We start from the raw sequence: 17,878 nt of genomic DNA on the forward strand, positions 1-17,878 counted from the left end.
TTCCTCCTCCAAACCCCCTTGCTCCGGCCACCGGTGCCGCCACTTCCCTGCCTTGCCGCCTCGACATTTTGAAAAAATATTTTCGAGAGAGAAAGTGAGACTACAAAGTTAAGAGAAGATGAGAGTGTGTTTTTTACTAGAGTAGAGAGAATATAATTTTAGTTCGAGGGCAAAAGAGTCATTTCACTTTTAATTTGTGGGCTTTATGTGGAGATTTGCGGGCGATGTTTAGCAGTTCACTTTTTAGTTTCCATTTTTTACGAAGATTCTTTAAAAAATCATTTTATAATAATGAAAAATATCTTTCTTCCAGTTAAAATTCTTAACAATAATAACTCTCCATATAAACCCAACTAATATATTTTTATATTTACTTTTGAATTAATATTATGAGTATAATTTTTTTTTAAAATTCAATACAATAATAACTCTTTAAAAAATTAATAACAACCGTGCATTGCAATATTTAAAGATTGTAAACTAGTTGACTGTTAAAAGATTATAAATTGCAATCATTATAATAAACTTGCATGTAATATTTAAAGTTTTGCCTCTTATATTCATGATAATGTAATTACATTTCAAGCATATATTTTTGTTTTTTTAATTTTGTTTCTATCACCATTACTTTTGGCTTGTATAAAGAAAACAGAGAAACAAGAGGTGTACAAACAAAACTATGGACAATATTGAAGGACTTCACATCACATAAAATGATAAGATATAGAGAGTGAAATATTTACTTATTTAGTGGTGAAGACATCACATCAGTTGGATAAGTTAAGTGCGAAATTTTCAAGTGGATAAAACATTTTCTTTCATAAAGAAAATTGTTTTCCTAGTTTTTTTAATTGATTACTCCTCCGTTTTTTTTATATGCATCACTTTGACAATTGCACTATTCACATACCATACTTGACTTAATTTTTTCACCTCTAAAAAAAGAATAAATGTTATTATATTATATATTATTAGATTCGTCATAATGTCTAGTTTCATAATATAATTTTGTTACAATTTTTACTAATACACAATTAAAGATATTTATGGTCAAAGTAGCGTCTCGGCAAATGTGCCGATCAAACTGATGCATATAAAAAAAACAGAGGGAGTATTAAATAAGAACATACTTCCTCTGTTTTCTTTTACTTGCAACACTTCCCTAAAAGGAAATGTCACAATACTTGTAACACACTATAAAAGGAAAGTTACTTTAGGGAAAAACTATACTATATCCCTTATTTAAAGCATATGGCCCACTATATTACACTCCTAACAACCACTCATCCTATTTTAAAATTTATTATATTCATGTAAGCCCCACCTTTCTTAAATACCGCGCTAAAGGTGTGTTGCATCTAAAATAAAACGGAGGAAGTATTTTAGTAGGTAATTTTGCATAACAAAATAAGTTACGATTGCATTAATTACGAGGGAAATGTTACCTTCAAGGTTAATCACAATTGTAAGTTTGTTATTTCCTCCAAAAACGTTACTCCCTCCGTGTTTTTTTAAGTGATACATTTTCCATTTCCGGCCGTGATTTTTAAGTGATACATTTCCTTTTTTGGCAAAACAATACATTAAAATATTATATCTCTCTCCTCTCATGATCCCCACTCAAACCCACTACTACTTTTTTATTATATCTTTCCTCTCACATATATATTACTTTTCAATAAACCATTAACCCTACTATCTTTCTTTAACAATTTTTTAATACCCCACTTACCTCTTATTTTATTTAAGTCAATTAAATTGCCTAAAACTATGTGCCGGTCAATATGTATCACTTAAAAAAACACGGAGGGAGTATTAACATGCTATCTCTATCAGTAAGATTCTACTCAAGTCTAAGCTACTAAGACTAGAGTTTGACATGTTTGATTAAAGAAACTTAAATTGCATTTGTTTCATTGTGAGATTTGACATGTTATACGAAGTGTGGAACAACGAACTACCGCTTATGGTAGAATAAGAAACCATGAAACACCTGTGTAAAAAATATAGAGTATTTGGAGAAATAGACAAAAGTACGAGAGATGGCCAAAAAACAGGAGAATAACAAAGATAGTAGTGCTAGTAGCTTCTGCCCCAATATGACCATTTCTTGGCAGGCTTTCCAGAAGCAAAGCAAAGGGTACCTAAAGAGCAATAGAAAAAAAAAATTAACTACCGGTTTATTAAGACAGCTGAAAAACACTATATAATTACGCATGTAAGAAAGCATTTTCTGCATTAATACATGACCAGCATATAAATTTAGGGAAAAAAAAATGATAATCAATACTGGGATCAGACATGTGTCACTACAATGCAGGAGTTTAAAGATTAAGAATCATACTCGTATATACTATGAGTATAAACAATGACAGAATACTTCGAACTAGCAGGTAGCACCGTAGCAGTATGAAACTTAAAATTTTGCAAGAAATTCCATACAGAATTAAAGAGCTTATACCTTCTTCCAGCGCTGGCTGATCAAATGGTGAGCATAAAGTCTTAGCAGCTCCTATCTCTCCTTTTGTTCGAGCTTTGACATCCTTCTCAACTTCCTAAAGGAGGAAACAACAATGCACGTCTCTTAGGAAAGTTATCACATAAAATCTAAGATTTGCATCACTTCTTAAAAACACATGAAGTGGATCTTGAGCTTTTTATTCCAGGGAAAGGAAGATTTGCATCACTTCTAAAAGCACATAAGGTGGATCTGAGCTTTTATTCCTGGGAAGGGGTAGGGGCTGTATATTTTTCAAGTTTTTTACTTCCAAAACAAGGCCTGTTCTAGACTAAGGTCCCAAAAAAATTATAAAATTAAGATAAAGTCCTGATTGGTGAAAATTTGGAAATTTTAGTCCCTAATTGTTGATGATTAACTCAAGACTTATTAAGAGGATAGGATTATACAATTCAATAACTGCATTGCAACAATATGAAAACATCAAAATCAGTATATCAACTAGGATTCATCCAGATACCTCTACAAGTGGTGCATAACTATGGCAATTGTTCAAGACACACAAAGTATACCGATACTAATACCATATACGGCATAAAATTATAAAAACAATGTACTTGAGCAAGTCAACACAAAAATTAAGTTTTAAAACCTCCACTTAAAAGGTTGCATGCATGTGATGGCAGTGAGTATAGCCAAGGCTTTCCTTTAAGAAAGCAACATATGTTAGATTTTACTTGAGTTAGATTCAATTAGATTACATCAAATTATCAAGTCCATGCAAATAACATGATCGACATGACTAATTCCTATTATGAGAAAGATACATATGTATTAAGAAAATAGATCAGAAAAAATCAAGACAAAGTGATGAACTTCTAATATAATATGAACTAAAAAATAAATAAGTAAAATCCATGATACCTCTTCATCACACCAAGGAGCTAAAATCAGTTTCTTCTGTGCCAACGCTTCAACAAACTCATCCCATGTCCTAACTTCTTTAACACATGCATCTCTCTTTTCCTTTGCAACATCAAACAAATTTTGTTGAATTGTATCCAGCAATTCTTTCACCTGATCGACCAAATCTGCCATTGGTATATCCTTCTTGGCTGAATTGTCACGTCGAACAGCACGAGTCTAAAAGTTGATAAAATTGTTAATCTCAACTACACTTGACTTCTACAAAATATGACATTAACAATAAAACTGATGTGGCCAATGGCTGAATAGAACCACAAGCTAAGCTAAAGTCATCCTGAGAAATCATGTTGTCAATTAAAAATACAAACAATAAAAGTACATGCATAACCATACTTTAGTGAGGCACTACTTTGGCACAAAAAATAAGAGTTACAGGGGTCAAAGAGAATAGCGTCTGAAATCTGAACTATTTGATTCAGTGATGATTTTGACAGAGAGAAATAATAGGGATCTATGATATTATTCTTTGCCCTTCAAACAAACTATTTGCCACTGCTGCTATTAACCATACTAAAGTTAGTCCAATGGGGACCATTTAAGAATTATTCTAAATGCCTCACAAAACATATCAGACCAACGACCACTAAATCAAATATCTTTCACGCAATAGATCAATGTGCAATATGTTTCTCAAAATCACCCAAAGATACATAGCACACAAAATTCATTCCGTTACTGCATCAGCCATCACAATCCGTCACTAAGGATATAAAATCTTATTACAGTTTATTCAATTTCAGCCAAGGAAAATAGTAAGTTTTTTGTAATCCTCTCTGTTACAATGCTATTTTGGTACTTCACTGACAAATATCTGTATTCTCTTTTTCTGAATGTACTCCAAACCATTCCAGCAACAAAGAGAAAAAGGAACTCAGCAGGCATGGTAATGAAACACCCAAGACAAAAAGACACCCAGCAATAGCATTTCACAAAATTCATTGATCAGATAGATAAGCCCAGTAATTATTAGATAAGAAAAACATAAAACATACAATTTAAAAAACCTGGAAGAGACGTGCATTAGATTTACCTGACTGTTGGCCAAATCCTTTGGTCCAATCTCAAGCCTCAAGGGAACACCTTTCATTTCCCAGTGTGAATACTTCCAGCCTGGAGAATAGTTATCCCTAAGATCACACTCAGCCCGAATGCCTGCTTCACTCAGAATTTTGACAGTAGAAGCACAAGCATCGAAAATTCCTTGCGTGTCGGCGTCTTTGAAAGGTACAGGTACCACAATGACTTGGACAGCTGCTACTTTAGGTGGCAAAACTAAGCCTTTATCATCACCATGTGTCATGACCATTACCCCTATCTGCAAATTGACAGAATAAAAATTTAGATTTAAAAAAGACAGGAGGAACCCTCCTGTCAATCAAGGGGTCATATTCAACAAACAAGTAGCATTATCAATCCATCCTATATTGAAACGTTACCCTATCTTGCCCCTTAAGAACCCCCATTGGAGGGTGACCAACAAAATGAATATTGCTCCTCATTAAGAATGTATAATAACAAGATCCTCAGTGAGTCCAATGAATATTATAACAGAAATGAGCCAATTAAAGAACCAAATAGTGACAAGTATATCATCAAACAGACAATAACTCATTGCGAAACAAACAACTCATAATGTCCACCACAACCAAAAACATTAATCAATTTCTTAAATCAAACCAAGATACTGCAGACAGGAAAGTTGCACAAAAGTAAGCTCCAATCAAACAACTCTAGCAGTAATAGCAAATGAAGGGTAGAGGAGCACACCGTTCTGGTACTGTATGCCCATGAGTTCTGCCAGACCATTGCCTTCTCTCCTTTCTCATTTTCATAAGTAATTTCAAACATCTTTGCAAAATTTTGACCAAGACAATGTGAAGTTGCACCTTGAACACCACGTCCAGTGTTAGGTATAAATGCCTGGAATAGGAAGACGATATGCAATTTAAGATATTTAAAGCAACCAGACAAAATTGCGTCTCATTATACATATTACAACATTTATCGAGATTCCAATAATTTACATAGAAAAATTCATATGCAAAGCAATTTCAACTCTTATTAAAAAAATGCTACCTCAACACTTGTTGTGTAATATCCACCTGCAAACTTCTCCATTTCACTTTTCTTGCCCTTGACCACTGGAACAGCCAAAAACTCTTCATATATTCGTCGGTAGAGTTCCAATATATCAAGAACCTAATGTAGCAATCAAAACATATGATAACATTAAGTTAATATTTTGGCCACTAAAGGATGATCAAAACAGCCATATGATTATAATAAGAAATAACTACAATGGGATTTAATTCTTTTCATTTTGTTCTTCAAAAAGGCATATAATAATGGTACTGGTTTCAATCAACATACAACAGAATTAGTATACAGAGAAAAAACCATATTTATCAGTTTTCACAGTGGGTGACAAACTCTTGAAAAAGTAAAAGAGCAGCAGATGCAGACTGTATTTGGAAATGTCATCCACTTGAGTATAACATTTAAATTCCAAGTTCAAATCATAGCTCTCTCTCCCTAAAATCATTCCTATTCTTATTTACTTCATCTACATAAATTTATTCCATTGGAGCATGGTTAGCTGATGCCCTGTACCATTTTAAACTGTAAACGACGCCATGATCAGAACGTTGGAGAAGCCAGTAGAAGAACAACTTCAACATGTTTCAGACAAGGTATACATTTCAATTTGAACTTGGTGCGCCTTGGGAAATGGATCTGCAAGTCCCTTTCATTTTTCATCATCAGCTTCCCACTAATAGGGGTGTTTTGGCTCAAGGAGATTCTATCAACTACGATGCTCATTAAAGGCATGAATAGTGACCAAGCAGAAAAAGGCATTATAACTGCCTGGCATGTGGGTGTTCGACATTCATCTAGTCCAAATTATATTCTTATTTTTTGGAGGAAAGGTACAGAAGCATAAAGGTCACCTGTCTTAGAATTAGACCAATAGCTAATACCATTAAAAAAATAATAATAATAATTAAATTAAAAAAAAAAAAACCCTTAAATTACAACATGCTACTCGAAGAAATAGATAATATCTTAAAGTTGCATCAAGAAAGAACCTTAGAGAAATTGCTATTAATTCTTGAAGTAAGCAATGATGTCTTCAAGAGCAAAGGGCACCAAAGACCAACAACCATGGGATGGCAAACTAGCTCTATAACATTTTAATAGAAGTTTAAACTAATCGATCCCAAACTTATCCAAAAAAAGATTATAGAGAAAGGATATAAAAAATGGCCGAGAAATATTAGCAAGAAACTAAGAAAAAGGACCAACAGAAGGTGGGAAAGATAAACTCCATTTTCAGAATCGAACAAATTCCAGAACAGCTCCACAATTGTACAAATAAAATCGTCTTTTATTATTGGAGTTAGCATGAAAAAGAGAAAAAGAAAAAGAAATAAAAGAGAGAGAGAGAAATTCAAATATATAAAATTAAGGGGGGAAATTGAACAAAGTCTCAAAGAGCATAAGCAATTTAAGAACAAGCAAGAAAAATATTTTGAAATACTACATAAATTCTAACAGAAATTATAATACAATTCATGACAGCAACCACTGAATTTTGATCAAAGCCAGTTGGTATAGTCAACCATCAAGGAATTCATTCAGATTAAATCTATTATTGTGAAAAAAGACAAAAAGAAAGATAGTCCATGATACTGAATTGGACATATAACTGATCGATAATTAAAGCGAGGATAGGAATCCATAGGCAATGAGGATGAAAAAGGGCGGCGGATTGCCAGAAATTTATTAAAGTCGATGAGATTAATTAAGTCTTCTTCTTTAAGATATGGATGACTAGGGAAAATAAATCCACAGCCAAAATCAGGGTGAAAACACCAATCAAGCAATGAGTGAAGGCTGTGGATCAATACTGAAATGAACTACAGACTATACGGAACATAGAGGGGATCTAAAATAATAAATTCCTATACTCTTTGTCCGGAAAGATCAAGGTGGTTTTCAGAAATCATGGCAATTTACAGGCTTCCATCATCTTTAACATGGAACTTGAGACTAGAGTTACCTATCACATAGTATGCTTCGGTAAGCGGTTCGAGTACAAAGACCGCAAAACACTAGTTGGGAGAATTCTAATATGTTTGGGGTTTTTTTATTCAAAGTATTTCAGATCCTAATACGTTATGGGATATTACACTCCAAAAAGTAGTACTCTATATAGGCTAAGGTTAGAGAAAATGGGAAGGTGAAAAATGAACCTGTAAAAGTAAATAAAATTGTTCTTCCGAAAAAGAAAATAAGAAAATACTTTTCAAAAAGCTACCTTTTCGTCCCAAATTAACTCCCCCTATCTCACCACCTCCACCTCCCTCTCCCAGTGACTGTACAGAATGCCTAAGCTGGCATCATAAGCCAGAAAACAAATTGATAGAATCAAGTCACTCAGTCAACCAAAAGCCCAAAACTTATATTTTCGTCCCTCTATATTCAATGCCTTTATTTTCAGATCTAGAGTATTTGTTCCTCTTGCTTTTTTGCCAACATCCATTTTCCTTATGACAAAGTGAAAAAAAACAAGTGTACTAGAATGTATTGGCACACAAAGGTATTGAGAATTGAAGCATACAACCTAAATTGAGGGAGGGGGAGGGAGGCATATTAAGTAAGCCTAGCTAAGGCATAAAATTGCAATACATAAGCTCTAGGTTTGATTAAGGGGTTGTTTGGTTGACAAATAAAAACATGGGAAGTTAAAAATCCTAGGAATTGAAATTTTTTGAAGTTGTTTGGTTGACAAATTCATGGGAAGTAGAAATTCCCATGAATTTCCACTTCCCACAAAATGGGGGAAGTTAATTACCTAGGGGACCTAGGTAAGTGGAACTTCCCATGGAAATTTCCACTAGCCTTAGTTAACCAAACACTTTTTAGAATTTCTTAGGAAGTTCAATTTCATGGGAAATCAATTTTCCAAGAAATTTGCAATTCCTACATTCAACCAAACGAGCCCTAACTTTATCTGCCAATGCCAGTGAGACAGTACATGCAGAGGTAGTTATAGGAATCGCATAAACTAATTAGTTAAACCAGATATTAGCAAACTCCACTGCCATATGCTCATACCTCAGCATCTGCCTCTTCCTGTGTTGCAAATGCTGTATGGCCTTCTTGCCAGAGAAATTCACGACTCCTACAAACACAGGAGCAAGCCTAAATTAGCTTATATATAGAGGATCATTTGCATGTAACAGCATGTAACAAAGATTGTTATGAACTCTCACTAGACTGATTTCCTAAAAATATACTTTTGTTCCTGAAAACAACAAAAAAAAAAAAAAAAATCAACTTATTTAGGATTCGTTTGGCATCGCTGTGGTTTTCTAGTTTTTAGTTTTTTGTTTTTTTGTAGTTATTAGTTATGTCACATAATGAATCAAAAATTATTAAGGCTTATTAAAATCATGATAATTTTGAAAACTGACAACGGAAAAGTGGAAACACCTTTTTCTTGTTTCCTGTTTTTGGTTTTTGGTTTTTAGTTTTTTAAAAAATAGGAAACTGAAAACAAAAAATGATGCCAAACAAGCCCTTATATATTTCTTCCTTTCTATAGTAGTCCTACCTTTGTTTTTAACAGGTAAAAAATTACAAAAATAAAGTACCACGAGAGTTGTATGTCCAAATAACCATTTCTTCCAACTAACTGGTAGAATACTATCCAGAATAATCAAGAAAAGGCAATTACTAATACAAACCCAACCTAGGTTTGTTACCCAACAAAAATAAGAAAATGATAATGAAAACCTAACAGATAACAACTAAGGGAATAAACCTTATAGATACTCTTTTATTTCCTGAATACCCCAAAACAGATGTCCCCTCATAGTTATCAGACCTTCAGGTTAGCAATTCATTTTTATCCCTATATGGAGTCATCACTCATCAGACCTACAGGGTTAGCAATTTTTCTTTCACTATATAAGTCTTTGTATTTGCAATTAAAATGACAAGACAAAGTAATGTATTATCCAATAGAGCCATCAAGCATGATAAGCTAAGAAAAAGAAATGAAAAGAAAAATGCACACCGTGTAGAAAGATCTTACAAAGCATTATGTAGAAAAGTACACCGTATACTACCTGATAAAAGGAGTTGGATTGCTGAATTCCCAACGGACAACGTTACACCACTGATTCAGTCTTAGAGGTAAGTCACGGTGTCCCCTGATCCACTTTGAATAATAAGGGTACATAACAGTCTCACTGGTTGGACGAATAGCAATAGGCACCTCCAAGTCAGATTGCCCAGACTTTGTTACCCATGCAACCTATATAAAAAGTTTCAATTATTAGAAGCATGCAGAAAACCCCCCCAAAAAAATCTATTAACAGCTCTCCCAGTCTCATTCATCCAAATTAGCAACACAGCCAGCATTCCTTTATCATCTGAATCTCTCCCTTTCACATAGTCTAAAAGATATAGTTCAACAAACAAATGTGCTCATATGAGCTTACCTCGGGGGCAAAACCTTCAATGTGATCTTTTTCCTTCTCCAAAACACCAGGTGAGACAAATAGTGGGAAATAGCAATTCTTTATCTTCATCTTCTTGATTTCCGCATCAAAAAATTCCTACAATTTTGAAATCATAGAATCACCAAAATAATTAGGAAGACGCATGTAGAAGTCTCTATAATTCTAAGTAATATTCCTCACAAATATGTTATTTAACCTTGAAATCATATCTAGATTGGGCCTTAAAGACAACTCAAGACTTAAAACTAAATGAATCTGGACTTATCTAAGCTATATGACCCTAATTTGAATCCCTATCTTATAATAAGTTTTAAAAAGCTCTTATGAATAGTGCATGGACATTTATATCCCTACAAATATTCTTTTATATATTTGCCCCTATTGAATTCAAAAGCCTTTAAATTGTCTCTTGAATCCCCTAAAATGATTTATTATTTGTGTTTGTTTCAATATTTAAAGCATCTTTTATTAGTCTCCCCATTTTTTCTTTGTTTTTTCTATTTGGAATATAAACACTATTTAATACAAAGTATTCTAAATTAATTTTAATACATATGGTGTACAAAAATTACGAAGTATATAATTGTATGATGAATTGTTTAATTTATTTAATTAATCGTCTCAATAAGTACTTAAAAATAACGGAGTATTTAATTGTGTGATGAATTATTTAATCTATTCAATTCATACTTAAAAATTTATGAGACTTTTGTATATCTAGAACTCGATATTTTTTCACCGTTCCCTTGCCAAATCAAATTAGATCTACTAAAGTTTCAAACATTGCACAGCTACACAATATCTAACACTATATGCAAATTGATTAAAAAAAAATCATGCAAATATGTATAAGGCATAATGGCCACCAATAATAATTTTCCTCAAATGGCTAGCTTTAGCTATACTGTGCGCGATGCACGCGTAAGAATCACTAGATAATATAAGCATGTTAATCCTGACACTTACATTTCAAGATGACATTAGAAGACTAAAATCAGCTTGTTTCATACCCTACCTCTACTCTTCTACAGTCTAGATTGGGAAAAGTAGAAATTTCCCCGGATGGTTTCAGACATATATAGTGAGGCTTCAATCAAGCAGCAATTGTCATTTTAAAATGATATGAGATCAAGGAGAGATTGAATTTGTAAGTTTGCAACAAAGAGTATTTCAAAATGACCCTGAAGCCTGAACATTTGTCCAGCATGATAGAAAATTCCTAAACTTCCATAAATGATAAAAGAGAAGATATAAGAACCAATGTTACTCGAACTCGTCTCTAAGTGTCGTGTCCGACAAGGTATCGGACTAATCAGAGTGTCTAACACCTCAATCCTAAATTTTGGTCGACACTTCGACACGGTCAAGGGAGTGTCTTGACTAATATTTAGGATACGGCTACTGTATAAAGTGTCCAAATAAATTAATCCGACACTTGAAAATAAAATAGATAAAAGTCATAAAACTGAAAATTTTATATCATTATTTAGGATTTTTAATTAATTTTTATTTGGGTTTGAAATTTAATTATTACGAGTATAATTTATTATGACCTTTTATCCAAATACAGTACCTAGTTACCTACTTCTTATTACTACTGCAAAGCTTATTTGTGTTTTATTACCGAGTACAACAATTTAAAAGGCCATCTGAGCCAGTGACTAGTGGCCCACTACTGTCCCACCAAATTTATAATACTACCTCCGTTTCTTTTTAGTTGACATGTATTCCTTTTTAGGAAGTTGCTTTTTAGTTGACACATTTCCTTTTTGGGTAAATTTTTTACCTTGCATTTACAAGTTACCCCACTTGCTTTTTCATTCTCTATCACTCTCTCTCCTCTCCTTAATATATGTGCCTAAATCAAACGCGTCAACTAAATAGAAACGGAGGAAGTATAAAATTAATAAACCTTCTAAACCCATTACATAAAATCTACATGTGCTACTCTTTACAGCTGTCAAACAATGTACTTTCTCTCTCTTCTTTAAGTTCATATCTAAGAACTCATCGGTTTTAATGGCGTTTTCTCATTATTTTTCCTTTTTCCCTTTCTTTTTGTGGTAGATTTTTAAATTAAACCCTAAAATTTTAAATTACAAATCTTGATTATCTGAAGTCGACACCTATTCAGACACTTTTTCGACCCCCGAGTCGGCACTTTCCCGGAGCCGTGTCAAGGGTTGTGTTGCGCGTCGTGTCGTGTCCACACGCGACACCCATGGCCAAGGAAGATGTCGGAGTAACGCAGATAAGAACGAAAAAAACCATATACTCTACCTAGATCATTTGCCATCCGAGATCCAAACAACCGATCCTTCCCTCAATCATTGTGGCATATTTCGCAAATTTCAGAAATAACCTTCTCATATATCCTAAATTCTAATATTTATAATATAGATACATCAAGCCATCACTTCCGTACAAATCATAGGGAGGGGGTGGATAAGAGTGAACTTAAATCCCAAACATAATTTGCACAAAAGTATAATCATAAATTCGGTGATGTAGCAACCAGCAAGTGACCTCCCTCCAACAAAACTTACCTTGAAAAAGCATATCATATCTTCCTTCCTCAAAGGATTACATTAAAATTCTCGTAACCTTAAATCTAACCCTGCTAGCCCTTTTGATATTACATATTGAGAACAAAAAACCATGACAAATTTAGGTTATAAACTCTTCGAGTGAGGTGAGCTGTCTGATTTAATAGAAGTTTAGTCTGACTTGGTGAGTGTCTACAATATCATGGACACAATGAATCAACAAGAATAAGTTCTTGAAATAAGGTGAAGAGAACATAACCATAGAAGACGAACACCTTTGCTATAACATTTTGAAAGACTATACTAAGTCATTAGTCATTAGTCATTCCTCAAAAGCATTCAACATAAAGCTCAACATTCAATAAAGGTTCATTTTACACATCGACAAGTTCACATAACCCCGAAACTCACTGAGCAACAAAAGATCCCAACCTCGGAAGCAATTCGATTGCTAACGGCATCCACAAATTCTTATTCTTTCTACAACAAGTTTTTGCATTTAATTGAAACAAAAGATAAGAGCCACTCACTTGCATAGCCTCCCAAATCGCCATAGTCCACGGCCTGAGAATGTAACACCCAGAAATATCATAATACTCAATCATTTCAGAATTCACAACAACCTGCATTATCAATCACAAACATCATTTCAACCCAATTATTCATTACATATTACTATAATTCAACCAAATAATGCAAAAACAAAAATCAAATACCTCAGAATACCACTCCCCAAAATTCTCATCCTTCTTATTAGTTAACCCTAATCCAGTCTCTTTCTTCACCTCCTTCTTCTTCTTCCCAGCTAAAAATCCCAATCATTAACAACTCCATTAATCCTCCATTAACAATTAAAAAAAAAAATACATCAAAAAATTCATAAACTCACCATTTTTGGCCTTAGGATCAGCAGTTTTAGCCTTGGAATCACCAGCCATAGCAAACAACCCTCTACTACGATTAAAGCACCTGGAAAAAGTCAAACCTAGAGTTGAGCAAATGCAGAACTTGAATCGCGAAAATGGCGGCGAAGGTGGTTTACCTGTGCGGCGTTAATGGCGGCGGAGGTGATGAGAGGAGAGAGAAAGAGAAGAAGGAGAGAATGCGAGATGAAGTGAGATAACAAGGGCGGGTGAGCGAAGATGATGCTGCGCTAATAAAGGTGCAAGCGAAACCGGCAGCAGACATTAAAAGTTGTTGACTTGATTGTATTTGTTTAGTGTACTCGTATTTGGGTTTACTAGATAGCCCCCCACATTCTTCTTACACTCTCTTGCTAAAACCCTACTAATTGACTTAGATAGGGTGATGCTATAGGGCAGGATAAATACTACGGGCATGTTCACATTTACTGAACTAAGCTAAACTGAACTGATTGGAGCTGAACTGAACTGAACTGATTGGAGCTGAACTGAACTAAACTAAACTGAATTAAGCTGAAATGAATATTTTATGAGAGAGGGAAATTAAGAGCAGAGCTGAACTGAACTGAACTTATTGGAACTGAACTGAATTGATTGGAGCTGAATTGAACTGAACTGAACTGAAATTAAGTAAATATGAATATGCCCTACCTCCGTTACATATTATTGCGATGATTAGACATTTTTTCTCTCTAAATTATGTCAAATCGTTGCAAATAATATGTAACGGAGGTAGTAAATATTTCTCATTCCGTTTCAAATGAATTATTACCTCTGTTTCAAATTATTTGTAATTAAATCTGGCAATCTTGACTTGATCCGAATGACTCGACCTGCGATCCAAAATCATTGACCTAAAGAAAAGTTTTGATATCACTAGAATGTATCATACGGTGTTTGTTGTCTTGTTTTTATCTTCAACATATTTCACATTGGGAATTGAGCATAGAGAGGTTATGTTTCTTTTTTAACATCGTTTATGAAACTTTATTGTTTATGGACATTTTGATTTGAGCGTTGGTACTAACATTATTGACTTCGAAATATTTGGTTTTGAGAGCCCACAAGGCCACAATAGGTTTGAGCTTTACTTGGTGTGAATTATCATGACTTTGTTTGACTTTGTGTTGTTTTGTTGGATTTTGATTTTGTTTGAATTGTTTTGAAAAGTCTTGCACTATGTATCTTTGATAAAATGTCTTCTTGGTAGCGGTAATGTCTTGCTTTTTTCTTTAATAAAATTTATTAAAGGGTAAAAGGCGGTAGGTCGTTAATTAACCCTATCCAAAAGTCATGTGGCTTAACTGGTTAAGGAAAAATCTACAATAATATTTAAATTAAAGATAATGTTACTTGTATCACTCTAATTAAAGAAAGATATACTCCATATTTAAAAGCGATGAAACCAAGCCTATGAATTACAAATGAAATGCAAAATTGATGCTCAACAAATTAGCTTACATAATAAGCATTTAGCTTACTTGTTTACAAAGTCATTACCTACAACTGTATCTACAAAACTCATACTATATTTTGTTTCATATTACTTGCAAGGATTTGACATAAAGTGTGAGTAGAAAAGGTCTACTTGTTATAAATAATATGAAACGGACCGGAGGTAGTATATGATATTAGCATGTGACGTATGAAAGATGTATGTAGTATCCGAGTTAAAGAGAATAATAATATCTACATACTCTATTTTCCTTAGCTGTATTTTTATCCCATTGGATTTTGTAAGGTTTTTGATGAGGCACATTGTATAAATAAGATCTAAAAGGTATTCATAAGTGCACATCAGTGGCGGATCTAAAAATTTCAAAATGGGAGTCCAAATTTTCGTTAAACTATAATACTTTGTATAACAAAAAAAAAAAGGATATTTTTTACAAAATTAAATGTCGATAGATATTATTAAAGTTTTAATAATAATGCATGCGAAATGTTTTTACTTTTTAGTTCTTATTTTATTTAGCTAAGTTTACACGCATCATACATTCCTTTTTATACTGCAACATGAGGTAATTAGGTAATTACGTCGATGCTTATTGCACAAATCAAACCTTAAGAGAACTTTAATAATAATAATAATAATAACGATAAGAAGATAACAATATCTCAAATGACTATATTTACATGACGTATAAATCACAATATATGGTTATATAAGACTTATAATAAGAGTATATGTATAGTATTAAAATTTAAAAGTGTAAAAGTTGCAATATTTATTTATTTATTTATTTTAAAGAAAGTTACAATTTTTATAAAATAGAAATAATATATCATTTGTCGGTAATCATCAATTGTAGATTTCGTATGGCTTTAATCAATGAAAATTAGTGTCCTTTGAGACTTATTTCAGAAAAGAAGAAATGATATATCATTTAAGTTTATATATGATATATCTTGAATTTCTGTTACTTGATTTTGTGTTTTAGGAAACCAAATTAATAATGGGAGAGCAAAAGCTATTAGAATAAGAATTACATATTTTACTTAGCCTGGAATCCCTTTTTTTCCAAAATGGGGATGAAAGTGCTCCAATCAAGCCCAGGCCACATGCATCCGCCATTGACATTCATCCATGGGGGAGTATTATTAAATACTTGTTGACTGGGTGGATTTAATTAACACTTTAGCTTGATGTTTCTTCATGAGTTAAACACCATGATGTTATTCTATCATGAGTTAATCATCCTATTAATATAAGCAACTCTTTACTTATTACAAACAATGTCATAAGTATATGTGTTTGGGTCCAATTTAGTCCAATTGGGCCTAAGCACTAAATGATCCAATTAAAAGCCCAAGGTCAAGGTTCAACTCTCCAATTGTGCTAAAGTCAAAGGTCAGCCCACAAAGCAAACCAATTGGGCTAAGGCCCAACCTCTCCATGTATGATGAGGTATAAAAGCCATCATATTGATACATTCATGAGGGATTGATTCTGATTCATTCATAGATTCATATGTTCATTCATATATTCTGATATATTCCATAAAAGCCTCAAGCAACAAACTCTCTTGCATAGTGTCCTCTTCTTACACATTGTACTGACTTTAGCATCGGAGGGGCCTTCCTCGGCAACACCCCCGAGGCTAGTTTACGTGTGTTTACTGTGCAGGAAACCTTGGGCCCAACATAACTTGGACCGAATCCAGCCTTCTCCATTTCAGCGGACCTTCGGCAAGGTCCCATTGTTTTCACCCGAAACAATTTGGCGCCGTCTGTGGGGAAGACTTTCAAAAATCTTTAAGCCAAATTCCTAACCAAGATCATCTTGCAATTATCTTAGCAGCAATGGCTAAGAACCGCAAGAGCAAAAGCCTCCGTCAAGGAGCGGGCGAAAAGCCTAAAACCCCTACACCATCGCCCTCGCCGGACCGGAACTCTCCCAAGGGTGCCGGCTCGGGGGAGGATCATACAAGGAGGATTCCCTATCTCCCGTAATTCATGACTCTCATTATAGGCCGGGTCACTCTCGGTCTAGCAGGGGTGAGTCCGATCATAGGACATATTCAGTGTCCCAAAGCCAACCATCGGTTGCGCGCCCTCATTCCCACACTCGGCCGAGGACCCCTTTGACGGGGCCCAGCTCGGAAGAGGTGGCAAGAGCGCTGGCAGTACTCATGGAGGCGATGAGGGCACAAAATATGCCACCACCTCGTGATCGAACTCCTCCGCATACCCGACATCAGCGGAGGAAGTTAGATCATGATGGTGGGAAGCTTCCTTCCTTCCGGGAACTGGAAGAGTGGGAGGAGGATTCTTGGAAAAATGAAAAACAGAGGAAAAAGAACCCTCAATTTTTAAAAGGATCCTCATCCTCAAGACCAGAAGCGCATAAGAGCAGCAGCTCAGCTTCTCGCCCAGAATCTACTCACCGAGAACCTGAGACTGTTCGCAGAAGCGTCCTTGACCGACTCGGCGGCAAGGAACCGAGCGTGCGCAGTCGCCTCTCGTTCCCTGCAGCCGAGGCCCAGACTTCCCAGCCAGGGACGAAAACCACTCCTACCTCTATAAGAGGGCGGAGCGCGGTCCCTTCGGCCAGGAACAAGGGCAAGGCCGTTATGCTACCCGCTAGTTCACCATTCGAGCAATGGATACTGGAAGAGCGCGTACCCACGGTTAAAATACCGTCGCACATCACATATGACGGGACCACGGATCCGAAGGATCACGTGGCCTCGTATGAGACTCATATGCATCTTTGCCCCAGATCCGAGGCGACTTGGTGCAAATATTTCCCAACCACTCTCAAGGGGGTCGCGCAAGCGTGGATCTCCAAGGGAGTAAGGCAAGGCTCCGTAACAGGGTGGGATGATCTGTCCTCCAAGTTCAGGAGCAAGTTTTCCACGGCAAACCGCCGAGAGAAGACTACCGCAGAGCTCATGAGTCTGCAACAGGGGGAAACCGAAAGCCTCCGAGACT

At 34.9% G+C, this 17,878-nt stretch overlaps 1 protein-coding gene across 1 annotated transcript; it reads right to left on the reverse strand.

Moving 5' to 3' along the window:
- Positions 1-1,873: 1,873 nt before the first annotated feature.
- LOC110692508 (proline--tRNA ligase, cytoplasmic-like) lies at positions 1,874-13,727 on the reverse strand. The gene is made up of 13 exons (XM_021869535.1): positions 13,564-13,727; positions 13,411-13,490; positions 13,238-13,326; positions 13,052-13,144; positions 9,955-10,071; positions 9,580-9,767; positions 8,564-8,630; positions 5,522-5,644; positions 5,213-5,365; positions 4,476-4,760; positions 3,383-3,601; positions 2,462-2,555; positions 1,874-2,144 (listed from the first exon to the last, which is right to left on the reverse strand). The coding sequence occupies exons 1-13, from the start codon at positions 13,707-13,709 to the stop codon at positions 2,080-2,082; spliced, it is 1,719 nt and encodes a 572-aa protein (XP_021725227.1). The 5' UTR covers positions 13,710-13,727; the 3' UTR covers positions 1,874-2,079.
- Positions 13,728-17,878: the final 4,151 nt, after the last annotated feature.

This window comes from Chenopodium quinoa, unplaced genomic scaffold (assembly GCF_001683475.1).
Source record: "Chenopodium quinoa cultivar QQ74 unplaced genomic scaffold, ASM168347v1, whole genome shotgun sequence".
NCBI classification, from domain to species: Eukaryota; Viridiplantae; Streptophyta; class Magnoliopsida; order Caryophyllales; family Amaranthaceae; genus Chenopodium; species Chenopodium quinoa.